Source organism: Aythya marila (assembly GCF_965140915.1).
Source record: "Aythya marila genome assembly, chromosome: 3".
NCBI lineage: Eukaryota > Metazoa > Chordata > Aves > Anseriformes > Anatidae > Aythya > Aythya marila.
In genome coordinates, this window is record NC_139044.1 from 75,903,992 (window position 1) to 75,925,127 (window position 21,136).

At 38.1% G+C, this 21,136-nt stretch overlaps 1 protein-coding gene across 1 annotated transcript in view; it reads right to left on the bottom strand.

The window, feature by feature from the left end:
• The window catches only part of MAN1A1 (mannosidase alpha class 1A member 1), a 137,480-nt gene that overhangs the window by 95,974 nt on the left and 20,370 nt on the right, over positions 1-21,136 (bottom strand). Inside the window, exon 2 of the mRNA XM_082756116.1 lies at positions 5,485-5,581. Within this exon, the coding sequence (XP_082612242.1) occupies positions 5,485-5,581 (97 nt within the window). The remainder of the gene's footprint in view (positions 1-5,484; positions 5,582-21,136) is intronic.

Below are 21,136 nucleotides of genomic sequence, written 5' to 3' on the forward strand. Positions count from 1 at the left end.
TGACTAGAGCTGTAGGTTTCTTAGAGCACTGTTTCAAAAGCTGACTCAAATTTTTAAACAGTACTTTCTTTTATTTAAAGTTGACTGTAAAGGCTCCTATCCAATATCATTAGCAATTTAAAGTGTCAAGAGTGATTAATTATTAAAATGTACCACGCCAAAACACAAAACTTGCTCAAATACTGGCAATCCCCCAGCAACACTTTCAATTTCAGTCACTGTTACCAGCTGGTAAGAGTGGGGGAAAAAAAAAACAAAACAAAACTATATTCTTTTTTTTTTAAACAGATCTAGCTTCTCATTTGTGTAACACAAAACACTGCAGTGGTATTTCTAGAATACTCTTCTAATTTTCAGTATTTTGGAGATCTGTGCATTCTAGTGCCAGCTCTGGTGCCTTTGTATTTAATAGTCCTTGATGAATTTTTCCTCCATTACCTTGTCTACTTGCTTTCCATGGAAATCATTAGCATCCACCATGACTTTGGCACTTGTACAGCTCAGCTATACATTTTGTAATGAACCACCTTCTTTTGCGTGTTCTGAACATGCTTCTTCTGTAGATCTGATATTTCAACCCTATCCAGAGGGTGTTGTCCCCAACAAGGGACCATAAATCCTTATTCACACCATCTATGCCACTATTTATGGACATCCATATATTACAACAAGAAGTTTTCAATCTTTACTACCTATTTTGAGTTTCACTAGATTCATATCTCCCATGCCACTATGTGCCAGTTTAAATTTAGGTATATTAGAACCCATTTGCTATTTTAAAGTGCAATTATCATCTATCAGGGAAATCCCTCTGGGTTCACAGAATTGCTTGCAGTTTCCTATTGCTTTAACTGCCTTGGGTAACTTGTTATCCTTGCCAAGCTGTCACTCTGTTCATTTGATTTTCCAGCGCTGTGATAAGTAACTTGAGAGCATGGACTCAGCATTACTGGAAGAGTACTGGAAGAGGCCATTATTAATAACCCTGAAAAACTCTTTTGGAAATCTTAAAAGGCAATAAACTTCCTTGCCTTCATATTGACCTGCTTAGTTGAAAAAACAGTAGTTTTGAAGCAGAGCCTCCTTCCACAAACACTGTGCTGAGCCATTCATCCACATATCTGCTGATGCTATTCTTCCGACAAGTTTCTATTAATTTATTGGGGAAAGAATTCAGGCTCACTTCCAAAATTAAGACTGCATACTGAAATCTGTAATTCCAGGGACTTAAGCAGCAACAGCGAAAATAAACAAGGGTGGGGATGGAAAATATTGAAACTTTTTAATTTTAATTCATATGTTATTTAAATACATGTAAAATTAATTTTTGTGAACTATATTAATAAACTACCAGTTTAAAAATCACACATTGGTGATCAATGGAAGACAGTTTTGAGTATGAATATTAGCAGCCTTTAAAACTCTTCACACACCTCAATACTCTATTCAATAAACTTCAAAAATCAGTTCCAAGTGGGAAGAGCAGGATCTTGCTAAACCATAACACTTCAGCCTTGCAGCTGGTGAGTATTAAAAGCCTCACCTTATCCCTCTGGAAAAGGTCCCTTTTCACTGGCAGAGACTAATTATACTATACCCACAAGTTACATTATTATTAAACTTGCAACGCTGTACATGAAATACAGTTACAGAAAATTACACAAGCCCTTTAGTAACACTTGCTTAAGCGCAGAAATCACTTCTAGAGAAAGGTCTCCACCAGCAGTGCTCATTAGTTTTAAGATCAGTACAGAAGGCTTAGAGAAGAATAGCTCCAGGGCCGGGATGAGGGTGGGGGAGATGAATGGGAGATTAAAAAATAATAATAATAAATTAGAGTTACAAAATTGTGATTTTACCATTCTACCTTTCTTTCTACCATTCTACTTTTTTTTTTTTTTTTTTTTTTTTTTTTAATAAACTTAACACTTACACAGGGGCTATATTCTACCAGGCAGGAACAATTAGGACTTATAAAGAAGAATGAGTACACAGCAAGAGTCATACCATTATAGACGACACACACAGGTAGGATAAAAAAAAAAAAAAAAAAAAAAAAGTTTAGCAATTCCGAATTACTAGATTAGTCTAGGAGCAGTTGTACACTTAACCTCGTGGAACTAAAATATTAAGAATACTACCAAGACAACAACTGATGTATTTTAAGTTCTGCCTTTTCAAATAGTTGTTACTGTAACTGAATTATTTGCATTTGGTGTAAACAATTACAAAAAAAAAAAAAAAATGTTAGTTACCTGCTAAGGTAACATGGTAAAATCTGAAGTGACAAAAGAAAAATCTAAACATTACATGGATATGCTGACAAGACTTAGCAATGGTCACAGCCAAGTATTAGGCTTTGGCTTCATCCTGACACAAAAATATTTCAGCTCATTGTATGCTTAAGCCTTTCCCTAAAAGATCACAGAGTGTGCACACATGAGAGGAAGTAAGTTCTGCAAAAAACAGAGCAGGATGTCTAGTCACATACATCTACAGTCCACCTTTCTAAAGATTTCCTCAAGCTTATCAATACACCTCCCATTGCTCACATATGCTGCTCACAGAATATCTGCAAGACCAAGGTAGGTCCTTGTCTTCAAAAGTCTGCTTCACAGGCTTAAGAAAAATAAAATGGCACTTCAAAGCTCCTCAAGAAGTCCTCATCTCCAGAAGAGCTCTACTACTCTTAATTTGTGTGAGTTGCTAGATCAGGATGCTTTTCCTCCCCAAAGATCAGAACCATCTGGGCTTCTAAGCAGCTTTCTCCTGTCATCATCCTGCTGGCAATATTCCTCTTCCCCCTAGCCTAACAACAGTATCACGTTGCATTAAATGCGTTGTCAAATCCACAATGGTATTGCCAAAGTCACATCAATGTGTAATTGAGCTTGTTAAATGCCTGCATTATTTTTGTGTCTCAGAGCCTTCAAGACAACAATCATGATAATCTACCTACAAAATGCCTCACCATTCTAGTAAGGAGTGAAGCATTTATACTTCCAAAATTAAGCTTAGAAGCAATATCATTTGAAAATTCTCCTCCTGTGCCCGAAGAACTATACTGTCTATAACCCATACAACATTAAGCACCAGTGAGACACAGTATTGGAACCTGCTAATCCCCACAGTGAGATACTCAGAGTCTCCAACCAAGCCTTAACAGACATTCCCAATATATTTCAAGTACTGCAGAGGCACCAATTAATTAACAGGAGGGGACGAGTTCAAAATTAACCACCTAGCTAATGAAGTACGCTATATATTACTGCCGTTAAAACCAGAAACGTTTGAAAAAATTTTTTTTTTGAAGTTTTTGAAAAATTAGACCTAAAAGCAAGAAGAAAAGACAACCATGGCAAATTAGAGATTGTTATAATGGCTGTCAGCAAACTGAAGGTCTTACTTGACTTCTGAGGGTTGCGAGGAAATTCAAGGCATTGAGAGCTGGAGGTAACCTATTGTCAATAATTTAATTCAGAAAAGAAACCTTGTTTGGCATTCCATGAGTTAAAAGAAGTTCAACTGTTTTTTTTCCTTTTGGTCAAAAAAGTCAAAACCAGTTCATCCTTTCATTCCTTTACGAAAAAGAAAAAAGTGTTTGAGGAATTTAAACAGGAAGGTACTGACCAGATCTGGTGATCTGAGGACGCTATTACAGAAACAATGATTTGTTTCTAAAAAACAAGAGGAGATTAAAGATTCAGGAAAGGGTAGTTCATGAGACAGCATGGCTGGTAGATATGCTGCTCTTCAGTATTTTGTAAAGAATTACAGTGGAAGAGAAACAATATTTATTTTGATTTGCCACCAAGATCAACAAGAGTGGAGATGTTTCTAATCTCCTCAGCAATAAGATCTTATGCTAGATACCACAATGATGAAATGGTCTGCATTTAAACTGACTCTTGGCTCTTATTCTTTGAAATGCAGTTTTATTTTCAAATTCAAGACTTTTCCTGTTGCACACTAAACAGTACCTTCAGTAACTTATTCTTATGCTGTATCTGCAGTGTTTCTACTTAAGAATTTCACAAGTCAATACACCTACTTCTTTTTCTGCAAATCCATGCAGTACCATTAGGAACTCAAATCACTTAAATTTTTATACCACTTCTGATGCCAATGAAACTAGATTAAGCATTTTAATTTTCAAGACATCATGCAACATTTTGTTGTCCTCTAAGAAAACAAAACAGGCTTGCATTAAACAGTTACTTATATCTGATATTAAACTGCAAAACTATCAGTAATCTGAAAGATGATAATCAAACAATTTTAGTTTTACACATGAAAACAGAAGCCCAAGTTAACCCTGAAGTTCACCCAAACTGCTTTGGTTTCAAACACCCAATTCATATTTTAAAGTCCAATATCTAACTCTATAATTATCTAGTAAAACCTTTTTTTATGTCACCTTAGCAGTGCAGCAACATCAATGTAGATGTTGTATTTTCACAATTATTTTTGTAATCACAACTGCTGTCTCTTAGCAACTTCCAAATATAGTTGAGAATTTGATAAGTGCTCTATTTAAGCTGTTTTAGGAACTGTTCCCACTTGAAAATCTCTTTTCCACACAGTCAACAAAATAATTTCCTGTTAAAACCAAAATAATATATTGACTTTTTCCCCAGCTTTAGAAATTAGTTAATTTTTTCAGCTTTCTGTTTGGAAAACAGAATTTATTTGAATACAAAGATTGCTGTTAAACTGCTTAATTGATCATTTCTCTGCAAAACTGAAGATGACGACTCATAGGACTGCTTTCTCACACTTTGGAATTCTGGTGCCCTTCACCTGCTGTTTATCTAAGCTCTGTCCCACTCGCACATTAAAAAGCCTTGCCTCATTACACTGGATTTCTGCAGTGTGCCTCTCCTACTGGAGCTTTTCAGCTCCATATTTGTCCTAAACTGATAACAACTTGGGTGTTATTTAAACATCTCCTGTGTAACATTTAGAGGTGCAAATAATGTTCATATTCATGAAAGAAAAAGCCTGTTAAGGGAGCCTGAGTGATAGGGATTAACAAATTTCTTCAAGGAATGGGCATAAATTGCAGACAGCTTCAGCTGCCTTCATGGCAGTAGAGATTACCAAGTAACGATGCTTGTTTCTTGTACCAGACTTTTCTGGAGTGCCTTCCACCTCCCCCCTTACAAATTTTGTTTCATGCTTACTGAATCTGGTGTCAAAAAGTTCCACTTTATATGAAAAATTTTAAGGTAGGGCAGTGTTTAATGCAACAAAACTATTTCTTTATCATGCAGCAAAACATTTCATTTATTCTCATTCAGAAAGGAATCTGTAAGAGTTGTAGACAGCATGACCTTCATTAATTGTTATTTTCAATACATAAGTAAGAAATACCACACTGCATCACAAAGGCTAGAAAGAACACGTGTTTATCACCTATAATCTTTTCAGCTGATTTACTGTTTTATGCTAACGTCACTAAGCACAAAAATACACTCTACTCACCAAATAAATTGCTTGAATGTCCTTGCTTAGATATGGGTTTCAGTTCATTTAATCCCCATGCGTAACGCTTATAATTATCCCAGGCATGTTTCATCATCTGCGGGGAAACAAGAGCAGGATTAAAATGTTTATTTTGCAAGAAGCCACAGCAAATACTGTCTTAAGAATACTCTCAATATTAAATATATTTAATACAATGCTTAATTATATTTGTGTTCTGTGCATCAGAACTATGAAATATTTTACACAAGAATAGCAGTAGCACTGTTTTCCGGATGGTAGCAGCATGGTTACCCTAAGAGCTCTACATCTGTCAGATCTGCCTCTACTGCTATCTGTACACTTATGATCAACATAGAATCAAAAATGAAATTTATTAAATGACTTTATCGTGTTATACATTAATTCAAATATTGTTTTCTTTCCCTTAAGAATACACCTCTTAAACTGATGAAAGCAAACTTTTTTTTTTTTTTTTTTTTTTTTTTTTTTTTTTTTTTTAAGTTTTTGTTTATCCTAGAGCAGGAAGTTTTGTAGTCACAATTAAGAGCAGCTTACAGGAATTTTCGGTCTGGCAGAGATTTTCTTGCATAAAACTAAGGTGGTTCAAACTCAATACAGCTAATAGAAAAATGAAGTTAGAATAGACAGGGAAGGCATCTAGGAAAGGTTTTGAGTTTGTTATGATATAATCTTGTGCGACTATAAGTGCTACTGTATGCCTCTGTAGCTATTCTGCATATAATTTTGCACAAACAGCCAAGAACTTTTTCAACTAACTAAGCTTGATTATGAAGATGCTTCTTCCATACAGAGATGCACCACAAATAAATACTGCTCTGGAAAACACCCTTGGGGAACCCAGCACAGCAGCTCTGCAATACGAGCAGAGGGCATTCTTGTCAGAAGCGGGCAGCAGACTCACCAAGGACACTTCACACCCTCTCCCTACCACAATCAGCCAAGAGCACCAAAGGGTGCCTTTTGGCAGTGTTTTGGGTGAACCTGTCCCTCTGTCCTGGTTTCAGTTAGAACAGAGCTAATTTTCTTCCTAGTAGCTGGTAGAATGCTATGTTTTGGCTTAGGATGAGAAGAGTGCTGATAACACCCCGATGTTTTAATTGTTGCAGAGCAGTGCTTATACCCAGGAATGCAGCTAGGACAACGGCACAGCTCTCTGGGCCTGGTGGAGAACCACTGGCACTCCAGCAGGACCAACATCTCCCTTTTCCAGCAGCATCTTTAACGGGAAGAGCCTTCTCCAAGGACCACTACCAGCAGCCTGGCGTTACGTAAGAGGAGGAGAGGCTTTGGCTCCTGTTGTTTCCCCTCCCTCCTTCCACAAAGCAGAGCAGAGCTAGGAATGCCAGAGGTCATCTGCCAGACAAGAAGTGATGGTTTCAGACCTTTTCAAAGACACTGCTTCAGGCTGTCAGCTGACACCACTGCACTGCCCTTGCTTTCAGACCTCTTCTTCAGGCCATGTATGTCAAGGATAATTCTGTTAAACAGCGGTTATAATCCTATGTTTAAAAGCAATGGCCCTAGGACATGTTGATAACAGTAATCCTAAACTTTCTTCCTTCCTCTCCTTTGCTCAAATTACATAGAGAAATTATGTCAATTAAAAATCTGCATTAAACCAGACAATAATAAATGACAACAGATTTTCTAGAGTACTGCTGTGCCCCTGAGAAAAAATGTTTCTTCTTCATTTATAGAAGCATAAATGTGCATCAATCCTGCAGGAAAATTCAGGAATGTTAATTTATTCTACAGTCCTTAGAGGGCCAACTTCACAAGTTTAAAAAAAAAAAAAAAAAAAGTATCTGCATTTAAAATATGAGCACTTTCAACCAGGAAGTTAGCATGGTGTTAGATCTCAGCTGAAAGGCAGTAAGAGGCTGTGTGGAAACATCCTCCAGCCACGGGTGGCACTGATACATTGCCTGGCAGGAGCCAAATCCCTAGCTCAGCTTCACTCAGGGATGGCTTAGGAGCTCTCCAGGGATAGGGTCATCTTGTCCCAGCGCAGACCTGGCAGCAGGCAGCCAAGCAGCAGCCTTTATCTCTATGTGACATTCCCAACCCCTGGCAAGAGGATCAGGATCATATGAAACTGATCATTTAGCCACAGCATAAGGCTATTTTCTAATTTACCAATTAAGTTCTCCAGTAATTTTGCATATTATACAAGAAAGATTTATTTTGCCCGGCAGTCATGTGCCAGATCTGCAAGCTCAGCTTTAGGTATTAGAATGCAAATTCTCTGAGATTTCAGCAGGCTAAATCCTGACCTGCACTGAACCTGACATTTTCTCTGCTTTATCAAAGCACAGGAAAACATGCTTATTTTCTTATAAAATCACATCAGAATTCTTTTAATTTGTTTAATCTTAATCTAGGAACACCACAAGGAAGGGGTTATTTATTTATTTAAATCAAGGCTGTAATTAAGTGATCTGAATCATAGTGTCTGAAGATGCCATATTATAACAAAATTAACTGTTCAAGCCAGTACTGACATGATTGCAACTGGAACTTTGGTTTTTAGGATCATTTCTGTCCTGTTTCATTCTCCAAAATCAGTTTGCCAGGATTATCAGAGTTACCAAGCAGAAAAGACAGGAACAGCTCCAAAACCAGTTCAGTTCAGCCGAAACAGTCCCAATGTACATGACACTACAAGACATCTCCTGAGTTGCTTTTGTTTTTTTCCAGCTGATGTACATTTTGATTGTATTGCATTGTAAATGCAGATGTGTGCTCCTAACAGGAGCCACCCGGATTACCTTCTAATCAGCCAACTCACAGAGAGTAAGGCAGGAAGGTAACCCACACAAAAGACCCTAAAAGACTTCTAACAATAATTATTATTAGATATTAATGAACATCAACTTTTATTTCTCAAAATGTCCTCCCATTTTGCTGGGTATTAACTACTCGGCAAACTAGACAAGTGTAACTACTAGCAACCAAATACAAATGTCAAATGTGTCTATGCAGCAAAGAGTGACTAGGACTCAGTGTTACTCTACTTACTGTGCAAATAACCCATAGATAAATATCCTTAAAAACACACCAACTTTACATTGCCAGACAACAGATTCATGGTTTGTTCTTCTAACTTACTAGGAAATCTCAATTTCTAGAGTGCAGTGCATCAGCAGTGTTCTATATGCTTTTCCCCCTGTAGGGATTTAAGTTTCCCACTAAAAGAATTTCCTACCTGTTAACGGCTTTATTTTTTTACACATGAATGAAAAAGTTCTAAAATAGCGAGTAGCAACCTGAATAGACTCAAGACAAAGATAATTACGCCTTTGCTTAAGCCAAACTCCTAGCACTGGAAGGTCAGCAATGAAATTTAAGAATTGCTTGCAGAAATCCATCTATCCTTACAGTTTTCACCTGTTTGCATGAGACATCTCCAGACATTTTTTTTAATTCATCAAGCCTTTTGATCACCTCTCTGACCCCTTGCACAAGTATCATTGATCACTTGAAATTTCTAAATAAATCTCACTTTCACTGAGAACATCCAGGTAACAACAAGTTCCTAATGATGAAGAATCTGACAGCTTTTGGTCAGATGATTCCAGATACTCTCAAACTTCTCTACAGTGTAACTAATGAAATGATTTCACCTGAGTGCTTTCAAATAATTCCTTATTATTCCTCCAGGATGTCAGTAGGCAGAAGTACATTTGCAAAGATGCATTCCTCAGTTCTTCTACTTTTGCTAAGATATGTTCATTGAACCTGAAAATCCAGAAGAGCCTGACAGCTCACTGAGAGGCCCTGCACCTTCATCAGCCAAGTCCATTTCTGATCAAGCTCTACCACAGGGCATTCAGAATTAAAAGCCACAGCCAAATGCTTGACTATCTAGCACTTTTTCACTAGTAAGCTGGCTGCTTTTACACCTTCAGAAAAGAAACAAAGCAATGATTTTGACTTATAAATTCAGAAAATATCAAAATGCCACCCCACCTTTGTTGGGGAATAACTAAGTGTGCTGTTAAAATCGGCATCAGCAAAGACTGAAGAAAAAATTGAGGGTCTGATGCTATTCGTGGAAGAACCTCTGATTACTTTTTTTTTTGCTTCCTTTATAGCAAGAGAAAGATAATTTTATCAAACACATCAATATAATAATAAATAAAAATAATTAAATCCAAAAAGGTTTGTTCTCCAGAAGCAGAAATAAAGACCTTTACTAGAGCTACAATGCTGACCAACCAAAGGATGATGACCACACATTCCCATTTGTTGGTATTACAGCTACTGCTGTCTTCTAAGCACTCTAACACAATGTCTGCAAAGGACACATAAACCACTTGAAATGTGCAAAATACAGTTTTATTCAAACAGGAGTACCCAAGAGTTCAGGCATGAAACGTTGCCAGAAAACGAGTGATGCTGAATCAGCTCAGTAATGGTATTTAGATGCAAACTACTGCAGTACCAGGTGAAGTGAAAATAAGAACTTAATAAGATCTATTTTCAGCTGTTAAGATGTAAGCTGGGGAGATGTCAGAAAGGATGTCAGGAAAAAAATTCAAGCACCTTTTAGAACTGTGATATTAAAGAAAAAAAAATCTCACAGCATGAAATAGTACCATCTTGACCTTCAACAGAGTCTTTTAAACCATGTCAAGATGAGAGGGAAGCAGAAGACTAAAATGGTACTGGACACCCAAGGGAGGAAGACCCTTGAGAAACTCTAACAGGAAAAAAAATAAGAAAACATAACACTTTGCTTGTCTGTTCTATTAAACTCTAATTGCTAGATTAAAGAGATTTTCTCAGTCTATGCTGAGCCTTTTACATGTTTTTCTCACCTTTTAAATTGTTCCTTAACAGAGAGAGCTATGTGTTCACTCAGCCTAGTCTGCCTGAATCTTTTCTCCTTCCTATTGCTGTAACTAAAGCTTCTCCATTCGTTTAGAGTATCAGTTAAGGGAAATGAAGGAAATCCCTTCAAATAACATTACTAAGAAATTTCTAAACATGTTCCACTTAAGCTTTCTTCTTGTTCAAATGGACTCACATGGTTGATACCTCCATTGGGTCAGAATCACAGAATCATCTAGGTTGGAAGAGACCTCCAAGATCACCTAGTCCAACTTTTGACCTAACGCTAACAGGTCCTCCACTAAACCATATCACTAAGATCCACATCTGTCTGGTGTTAGCATTCTTCATAGCAGGCTGTGTGGTGCTGTGTTTTGAATTTGTGGCTATAATAGATTGAGAGCACACCAATGTTTCGGCTATTGATGATCAGTGCTTATGTAACATCAAGGCTTTCTCATTTTCTCCCACTCTCGTCCTTCTTCCCTCCCCACCAGACATAGGCTGGGGTGGGTGAGGGACTGGGAGGGGACACAGCTGACCCAGGCTAGCCAAAGGCATGTTCCACACCAGGTAAGGTCACACTCATGTCTGCATGCAGGTAGTGGCCTTTGTATCAATCATCCCTGCCCCACCTCCCTTCCTTCACCTAATAAACCTCCTTGATCTTGACCCATCAGTTTTCTCACTGGGTGAGTAAGCAACTGTGTGGTGCTTGGCTGGTAACAGTGAACCCACCACCAGGCCTCCAGTGAATGACGTTTGTGACCACAACACAACCTGCAGAGCAAAGCTGATTGCTTTGCTCTTCAGGCAGTATTATATTAACCACTAGCAAAAACTCAAGCTTCAGGAAGCCTTACTTTCTTATTTTCCATTCCCATTACTGTTAGGCAACTGCATCTAAATAAGGCAGATGTATTCTCAGCTGTTTTCACTGTCCTTGCAATACAGCTGAAAAACTTCAGTCATTCTGGAAATTTTATTATTAGTAAGCATAACGGTACCTTTGAAGGTATTACAAGGTCACTAATCAGGATTTCTCTGTGAAAAAAATGGCATGTTCTTAAGCTGATTCACCATCAGCTTTCATAAAATGATGCAGCATATATGAGCTCCTTTTCATATGCTTTTACAGAATTTGCTGTTTATCATAGTGAGTAATTTTTGGCAACACATAGCCTGTGTTTTTGGAAGTTACTGGAAGCACTACATCTGTGTTTCACCATCTTCATAACGGTCTTTAGTGTACTATTAAGACTTCTAAAGAAACACAAGTTATTTGCTGAGTTTATTGACCTTGTCTTGAATGATCTACATCTTGGAAACATGAAGTAATAGGATTTTTCTGAAGACCTCAGTACAGAATGCTTTTTTTTTTTTTTTCCCTAGGATTAGGAAGCACAACTACATTGTGAAATCACTTGGCAGTTACTTTTGTTTCAGAGCATGATCTTTGTTACTTTTGTCATTATTCACTATTATTACTTAGAAATAAAAGGTTTAGAATTACTACCAATCTTTTCTTGCAGTTCTGCAGGTAATCGTAACACATTGTCTTTTCCATCTGGAAGTGTTTCAGTTACTAATAACTGTCTTGAATTTCCTCAGGCAAAAAAAAACGAATTTTGAAGTATTTTATATCTGTATTTTCAGCTTTTTACCCTGCTCATACTTGCTCCAGAGTGGATAATCTAGAATGTAGGGTGCTCAGCTGTAGTTAAATCTTTGCTAAGTGGTTCATAACCTAATCTCAGAAGACATGTAGGTATGACTAAGGAGTAATATGTCTTTTTTTTTTTTAAGTTACACTATGTCTACCTTTATGCTAAACTGCTAAGAATGTTACTTTATAAGCAGCTCTTCACAAAACATAATCTCAGAGTTAGCTTCCTGATTGAAGGCCACGATTCGTTAGAAAACTAGACAGAGAAATCAACTAATCAGTTAGTATTCAGATCTTGTTTTCTGTAGGTAGAATCATTTCCAGTCTGATTTGAAATTAAAAAATAGCACTCACAGTCGACAGAATTTTATTCTAAGTTCTTCATTTTCAGTTGCTATTTCTTATTCCAGAAACTAAGCTGCAAAAAAAAAATCTCACATATCCAAAGAAAGGTAATCTCACTGGATATTGTTTACATTTTTCTTTGAATCTGACAAAACAAGACACAAATGACAATATACTCCCTTTCTCCACTAGCAACAGAAATTTGTTTTTCTCCTTCAAGACATGTAAAGTAAATCCTGTCGCTATGAAACTTTACATATATATATTTATATATATATCACCACTTCTTATCTGTCAGCAGGAAGATTATTGCAAATCAGGAGCTTGACAGGTTCCTGGTGTTTATAACCTCATTACCTAATGGCATCATCCCAAGTTAAAAGCAAGCTACACACTGTCACCGTGCGTTTAACAGTCCCTGCAAAGTGTGCCTACTCCTCATTTAGCAGGTGGATGACAAGCATGCTCTGAAGTGCATTCAGGCTGGAGCTCCTACTAGTACTTCGTGACAGGACTCTCACTCCAGCCAAGTAAACCCCAAAGGAGATTTCTCTGTTAGCTAATGGGCCAGTAACAACAATTCCAGGCTCCTGTTTTCCAAAAAGAAGCAGCTAGAGATTTTGGGAACATTTAGGTGAAGGCTGTTTAACTCACGTCTTCATTTGCCTTGTCACAGGAGCGAGGGACTGAGAACTCTGAAGTACTTCTGAAACCACTCAAAGTCTCCAAAGTACTTCTGAAACCACTACCCACAGCACAGGGCATGCAGCACAGTCCCCGGGTGGAAATACCTAGAGCTCTTACAGCACCAACAGGATAAGGCTAGCCAAACTGATTTACAGGATTCTCTGTTAATATTAAATATGCACATCATATCATGAAATATTTTATAGGCTTCTGTACTTACTGCTCTGCATTAAAAGGATATGTGAGCAAACTGCTGCTATGCCTCAGCATTTCAGGATCTTACAAATAATTCATTCCTTGCCCACACACAAAAAATTTGAAACAAAAATCTAGGTTCTGCATATAAAAGAGAACTAAGAGGGAAAATAAAAACATTAAGGACTATTCTGAGGATTAATTCATCATTTGTATTGCAAAGCACTTCAAAATCCTCAAATGGAAAGTTTGACAGAAATGCTAAGTATTATTCCCACATGGGTTATGTTAAGTTACAGATAAGCTTCTATCCTTCTACTTTCTATACCTCACACTAGCTTGTAAGCCTCTTTAGTAGCATATTAAACTACTCAACTAATATTCATCATATGCTGCTGTGGGCATCATTTGTTAACCAGGGACAGACACTGCACAGTGCTTCATTATGTTACACATTTTAAAAGGAATAAATTATTCTATTAATTCTGTAACAAGAATTCTAATTAAAAGCTAACTAAAGAGAACAGGAAATCTGCAGGTAAGGTTATTTTCTACACTTATTTTTATTATTGCATATTTTATTTAATGCACAAGCATGCAGAAAAACTAGACTATTTTGTACAAGAAATAATTAATAAGAACAGCAGCCCTGATGCTTTGGTGTCTTAATTAAAAAAAAAAAGAAAAAAAAAGAGTTCATTTGAAAATTACTGTATGACTTACCACATTACTCAGTGGGAATCATTTTACTCATTTGCTAGCACATCTTTCCTTATTGAACGGTAAGGCACATCTAAAAGTATGAATTTCCTGAAGAAATGGATGCAATAACAAACCACAGTGCTTTACAGTTAGGTTACAAGTCAGAGCTGGGCTATGTTGCTTTTAACTATTGCACAGTTCATTTCAGCAAAAGTCACAGGGTGAGGGTGATAAGGCAGAAAAAGTTGAAGGAAGATGAAAGTTTGCCTCCATACTCCAAATACTAGTATCATTCAGAACAAGCTGATATCTATGATCTGCTTCTTCCCTAGCCATCCCAAAACCAGAGATAAGAAAAAACAAACTATTTGGTCCAGCAAAGAACATAGCTGAGACCCTGTGTTTGACTAAACAAAAACTAGGAAGCCATGAACAATGCACAACCCTCCCCATGAAGAACTGTCCTTGCATTTTCTGAAGTCTAACATCTGGCTAATTTCAGCCAAATGAAGCTATAAATTTCAGAGAAAGAAAAGAAGTGTGGTTCATATAGTTAACTAAGTCTTTTATGACAGCATTCATCCTACATTGAATGATCCAAAGCTGGTCATGCTCTAGCTCAATTTTAAATAAATTCACTCAACTTCAGCTTTCTCTTGCCTGATACATAGCAAGCAAAATAGATATAAAACAAACAAACAAACAAACAAAAAAACAGAATGGCTTGGGTTGGAAGGGACCTTAAAGATCATCTAACTCCAACCCCCTGCCACAGACAGGGGTGCCATCCACTAGATCAGGTTGGCCAAGGCCCCATCCAGCCTGGCCTTAAAATCACTATTTCCTTTTAAAGCTGAGGGATTTGTATGATATATTTGCTTGTTTCTTCCCCAAGTAAGCTATGACTTGAATGTGTTCTGTAGGCATTTTAAGAGTTTTTCCTGAAAATATCTGCCTTGACAGCAGATACACGATGAAAGCATCAAGGCAGATGCTGCCAAACTGCTTTGGTGTCCAACACTGAATTACTAGCGGAGGAACCAATAGCATGTTCTTAGTAACTAAACTAGTGGATAAAGAAATGCAGATGTAGTATTGAAGTGTAGCATTATGAAATTGAACACAGCTGACATTAATGTTGAAGATGCTCTATTTTCAGATCATTTCATCTTCCATTGACATCTGTGTACGTATACAGGACGGAAATCAACATAACAGCATTCTAAGTCATATGGAAATGGATCCCATACAGCCCCTATCTTACAATTCAGCAACTGTTACCAAGATCTGCATTTCAGAACAAAAAAATGAAGCCTAAAGCTTGCCACTCAAGATGTCTATATTTCTCCAAAGGTACATCTTCTTCAAACACCTAACAAAGAAGTCAGATGGACTCTAGTAGATAGAAAGAAAAATTATTTCCTTATTGCTAGCATGAAAGCTAGGTGTTGTTTCTTCAGACAATTTGTGATACTAGGTGATATTAGCAGTTTGGATTTAATCTCCATGAGGGACAAATCAGTGACTCTCCAATGTGTTTTTCTAAGGAGAGTCACTAATTGCTACTTCTTAAAGAAAATAATCACATATGTTTTGTGTTAGTGAAATATCCTTTTAAGACGAAACATGTTACATCACAAGGTAATGTGGAAGAACTCAAGAAAGATGTGGATCTGTTAGAGCAGGTCCAGTGGAGGGCCACGAGGATGATCAGAGGGCTAGAGCACCTCTCCTATGAAGAAAGGCTGAGAGAGCCAGGGCTGTTCAGCCTGAGGAAGAAAGAGCATAGGGGTGACCTTATTGCAGCTTTTCAATACTTAAAGGGGACTTATAAAAAAGATGGAGAGCAACGTTTTACTTGGGCAGATAATGATAGGACAAGGGGTACGGTTTTAAACTAATAGAGGGGAAATTTAGATTAGAGGTTAGGAGGAAATTTATTCAGAGGGCAGTGAGGCACATGAACAGGCTGCCCAGAGAAGCTGTGGATGTCCCATACCTGGAAGTGTTCAAGGCCAGGTTAGATGGGGCTTTGGGCAACCTGGTCTAGCAGAGGGGTTGGAAATGGAAGGTCTTTAATATCCCTTTCAACCCAAACCGTCCTGTGATTGTTCATTACTGACAATAGCCAGAAAGAAAGCTGAAGTATTTTCACTTAGAAAAGCATTGCAGAGCAGTACCAAAAAATATAATGTATTTCTTTGATCTTATGCAGAATTAGTAGCAGCCTCTGAAGTTCATGCATAATTTGACTAATGTCATAAAAGGGAAAGGAAAAAAAAAAGAAAGCAATTTGTGGAAATACTACTCTTACAAAGAATACTGTTATATAGCAACTCATCCCACTCAGTGTCAATTTTTTTCTTCCTAGTCTACTTATTACTTGTTACAGCTTCCAAGCACTCCTAAGCCAAACAGGGCGAACAACGAGGCTCCCGCAACTGCATGATACAATCATGCTTTTGTTCTCCACTTCTTCCTGCGGTTCTTTAAACAGCTATTTGATAAGGTTTGCTTCTAATTAGATTATAAATTATTCATGGTAAGGACCGTGTCTCCTACGTGTTTGTTACGTACCTGGCGCTACTTAGTGGTGCTGCCACTGAAGTTCCCAATCTCAGCAGGAGTAATGCAAATAAAGAATAAGCACAGTGCTATGCAGCACAGCACATCCATATGAAGTGATTAATATCAAGGTGACTCAAGTCACTGTTTCAACATGATTTCTTCTCCCTTCTTTAATACAAACAACTTTATGAAGTATATTATTGCATATCAGAAGACACTAAGCTTGCTGGGGCTCCTACACATCTCCAGGCACACATTTGTTTACAAAACTGTCTGTGATGTCTCTTAGCATGTCACTTGAGACCGACCTGTGCAGCTGGCATGCACCATGCTGACACTCCTATCCCAACTAACTGGAGCTGGACTTCTTCCTTGCACCTCTTTACAATCTTCCCTTTACTCAAGGCTGCAAGATTTCAGCCCCCTTCTGCCTCTCACACTAGCCATCCATTGGAAGAAGATTAGGAAAACTCAGCTGACACAGGTTGAGGTGGCACTAGAGATGGCTCTGTGACTGCAACCTGATTTCTCATGTTTCTAGGGCAGGGTCCTCATTAAACTACCTAGAAGAACATGGTATGAGGTACAGCCATTATTATTATTTTTTTTTTTTTCCCCCACATTTTGGACTTGCAATCTCCACTCCAATTCTTTTGTTTTATTCTGCAGTTGAAGTCAGTAAGGACCAAACATTTGTCCACACCACCACAAGTGTTGAGGCATTTAGTTCTGACCAAGCAGGCAGACTTATCCAGGATGTTTTTCAATAAACAAAGAAACAAAACAAACAAACAAAAAATGACAGCAATACAACAGCAGTTTTTCCCCTCTGCAGAATGATTCTACATCCATTCCACAATGCTGCATCCTTACTAGAGCACATTTCAGAAATTAGGAGGCAAAGGGGAATATATCATTACTGGTAAGAAGTTTTAGTTGCAATAGGAATACAGGATGGCACTGAAAAGTAGAATTTCAGAAGTATTTTCAAAGTGCATTTTCTTTCCTTAATTGCATTTTCTTTTCTTTAACTGCATTCTTTTGAAGCATTTTTTTTAAATTCCCCTCCCCAGGTATTGTTTTTTCTTAAAAAAAAAAAAAAAAAAAAAAAAAAAAAAAAGACAGTGAGGTACGGAGGTACGCAGTATCAGTGGATTTGTGACCATTACTGACCTGGTTAAGTAGTTGGTAACTGAAGCTTGAAACTAGTCACAGCATGCAAAACCACAAAATAAATCAATTATAAAAACTACTCAATATCAGTCGATGAGAGACTTAGTAAGCTAGATGTTGTAACAATTCATGAAGTGCAGGGCACTGAGCTTTCCAAAATACTGGGCACTGCCAATAAACGCCTTTCCCATCCCCTCAAGCCATCAGCTCTTGACAAAAGGTCAGACCAGAGAAGTTCATAACAAATCCTCATCCACGTGCCACTAACTCTCAGCTGTAACCTTCTCCTCTTCCCCTGCCCCAAATTAGACCTTCCCTTCTGTTCCCCTCTTGTCTCTCCAGCATTTAGTTAAATAAACTGCAGTGCTCTGCTGTTTTAGGCCATTATTGTGACTGTGGTGAAGCTGCACTACCAGAAGTCAGAGCACCGACTCACTGAAGAGTATTTACATAGATTAATCCAGTACACAGTTGCTGCATGGATCAAGGGCTAAGTCTGCATCATTATTATGACGCACAGAAAAGTATCTGCAGCCTAATAGCCTGAAATTAGAGCAAAAGGATTGGACTGTTTCCCAACAGCTGAAAAACAGTTACATGGAAGTCAAAAGCAGACAATAGTAATTCATTTCTTTTTTTTTTTTTTTTTAAGAAACAAACAAACAAACAAACAAAAAGCCCTTTATCAATAATTTGGAGGATGTGATGCAGTGCAACCTCACCAGGCTTGCAGGTGACACTAAGCGTGTGTGTGTGTGGTGGATGGACATCCCATCTGGGAGTGTCAGGGCTGCCACTCTGAGACCAAGACAGGCTGAAGGAACTGGCCAACAGGAATTTTGTGACATGCTGCAGGGACAAATGCAAAGTCCATAACCCCTTGCAACAGTAGCCAGCACGGCCAGGCTGGGGAGCAGCTCATGAGAGCCTGGTGCACCGGGAGCCATGCATGAGCCAGCAGCTGGGCTGCAGGAGCACAGCCTGGAAGATGGGATTATCTCCCAAAACACAGAACTCATGAGACCATGTCTAGACACCAGGACTTTTTTTGGGCCTCCCAGTATAGCAAAGACATAGATAAACTGGGGCAAGCTCAGTGTGAGCTCAGCTCCCCCACCATGATGGGGGATGGAGCAGTTGCCTTGCAAGGAGAGGCTGGGGACTGGGGCTGGCCCAGCCGGCTCCAGGGGTGACAGCACCCTGGTACCTGTGGGACATGGTGAAGAGGAGGGAGTCAGAGACACGAGGAGGCTCAGCTGCACTAAGGGAGGTTCAGAGTGGATATGGGAGAAACTTTCTCCCCAGGGGTCTTTGGGGCAGTGGGGATAGCTGCCTGGTGAGGCAGGATAGCTGCCTTGGGGCTTCCAGCCTCAGACCCACACAGCCTTGTCTGGCCTCAGTGCCCAGCCAGGCCGTGCTGTCCTGGGATGCCATCAACTCCAGTACAGACCTCACATATGTACCTAAATTTTACAGAACAGGTACACCAACCTGCTTCTCCCCATCAGCAATGAGGGTACAACTCTCTATCCAGCCCAAGATTTTCACAGAATCACAGAATTTCTAGGTTGGAAGAGACCTCAAGATCATCGAGTCCAACCTCTGACCTAACACTAACAGTCCCCACTAAACCATATCCCTAAGCTCTACATCTAAACGTTTTGGCTGAGTTTAAAATATTCAAGATGAGAATTATGAGTTGTTACCAGCTTTCAGAAACATTTCTACTGTTTTTTTTTTGTTTGTTTGTTTGTTTTTTCTATATTGCATAAACTGCTTCAGCTATGTGAAACACCGTCAGCTTATTTCAGGGAGCAATTTAAGAGCTATATACTTACTGCCTTAGTACAGAAAGATTCAAGAACAATTAAGATAATCAGACCTTATCAAAACATGATGAATATAATGTCACGTATGAATTCATGACTTCTGCCCATTTCACATTTGTATCTACCTATCTTGGTTAAGACACATGAAACAGTTTACCTACAGCTGCATTTGATATTAAAAGAGAAATATTTTTATAAAGATTTATTTATTTAGCACTCAAACTATCTCTGGGGAACATGGGCTGTATTATAACAATTTTTCTGAGGTGAAAATTAGTTGTTGTAAATTAGTCATCACTCTCTGTACGACCACTGAAAGAGCCACCACAACAAAAAATATATATCACTTGTTCACCTTTAGCAATATTACCTTAGCACTTGAAATCGATATTGCAAACATAGACATTATCACTTTTTGTGTAGCATTTATTTTCCTCTTGAAACATTCATCTAATTACCTGGCCTGTGGATCCTCACACAACCAGACCTAGTGAAGTTCCCAAAATACATGACACTCAGACCTTAGGCTTTTTATTTAATTTCACTGCCATGGTACCCACATTACACAACCATCACCAAACTTGTAAATTAACTTAGCATTCCAGTTCACACATGCTCATCCACAAAAAAAAGTAGTAAGGCACTTGCCCCTCATGCACAACAGATGAAATGTACCTACTGGTATCTGTAATTCCCTTCATTCAAACTGGAGTTAAGAAATAGCTTGAAAATGACATGTTTATACTGAAAGGTATACATGTATATATGCAGTGAAGCCTTTTGTAGAGCACTGCAATTTAAAAACAACCTTAAAATGCATACAGATCTGCACTTAAGTACTATAAGCAATTTAACCCTTAGGTAGCATCTCTCCCAGTGCTACAACTAGAATATTATTGCTTCACATAACATTTTCCTTATAAATCCAAATGTTCCTCTGCGAGAAGCTTTCCAATGCAGATAACAAATTATGGGACTGTTAGTATTTCATCAGATGTACATGGAATAAGAGATAACTTGATAAGAGCTGTCACAGTCTTGTGGAGAATGTCTATGCTCATGCTTTCAAGACAAGCAGAAGAAATCAGATGCTCAGTTGTACAAGGAAATGAATAGAAAAATGTGAAACTGATACATAATTAACACCAAACAAGATGAATACCAACATTCTGTTTGAGTCATCTCCTGGAAGCAAAGAATACAGAGAAAATAGAGAAAATCCTATTAAGAGGCATGGAGAGATTTTCCTCAATGGAAAGGCTGAAAAATTAACTGCTTATTTGTAAGTGGATACAAATGAGAATAAGAACAAAGTAAAGGCATGCAGAAAGCAGAGGCTGCTCCTGAACATCTTCGTACAAAAGGAAACAAGAAAATGAAACGTTAAGTTCATTATTGAAAAGGCAAACACTCAGGAATCATTGCTGTAAGACAGAGGAGAATGACAACTTACTGGGATGCTGAAGGAAGGGTATGAGAGCAGACTTCATATTGCAGTTCCTAGGTTCTAAACAAAAAATTACTTCAAATGCTTTTTAGCATTCAAAGCACAAATGAATCACAATTCCAGTCTGGACTATCTGTAATACAACTAATACCATGATTATCTGCTGCACAGCTAGTACCGTGA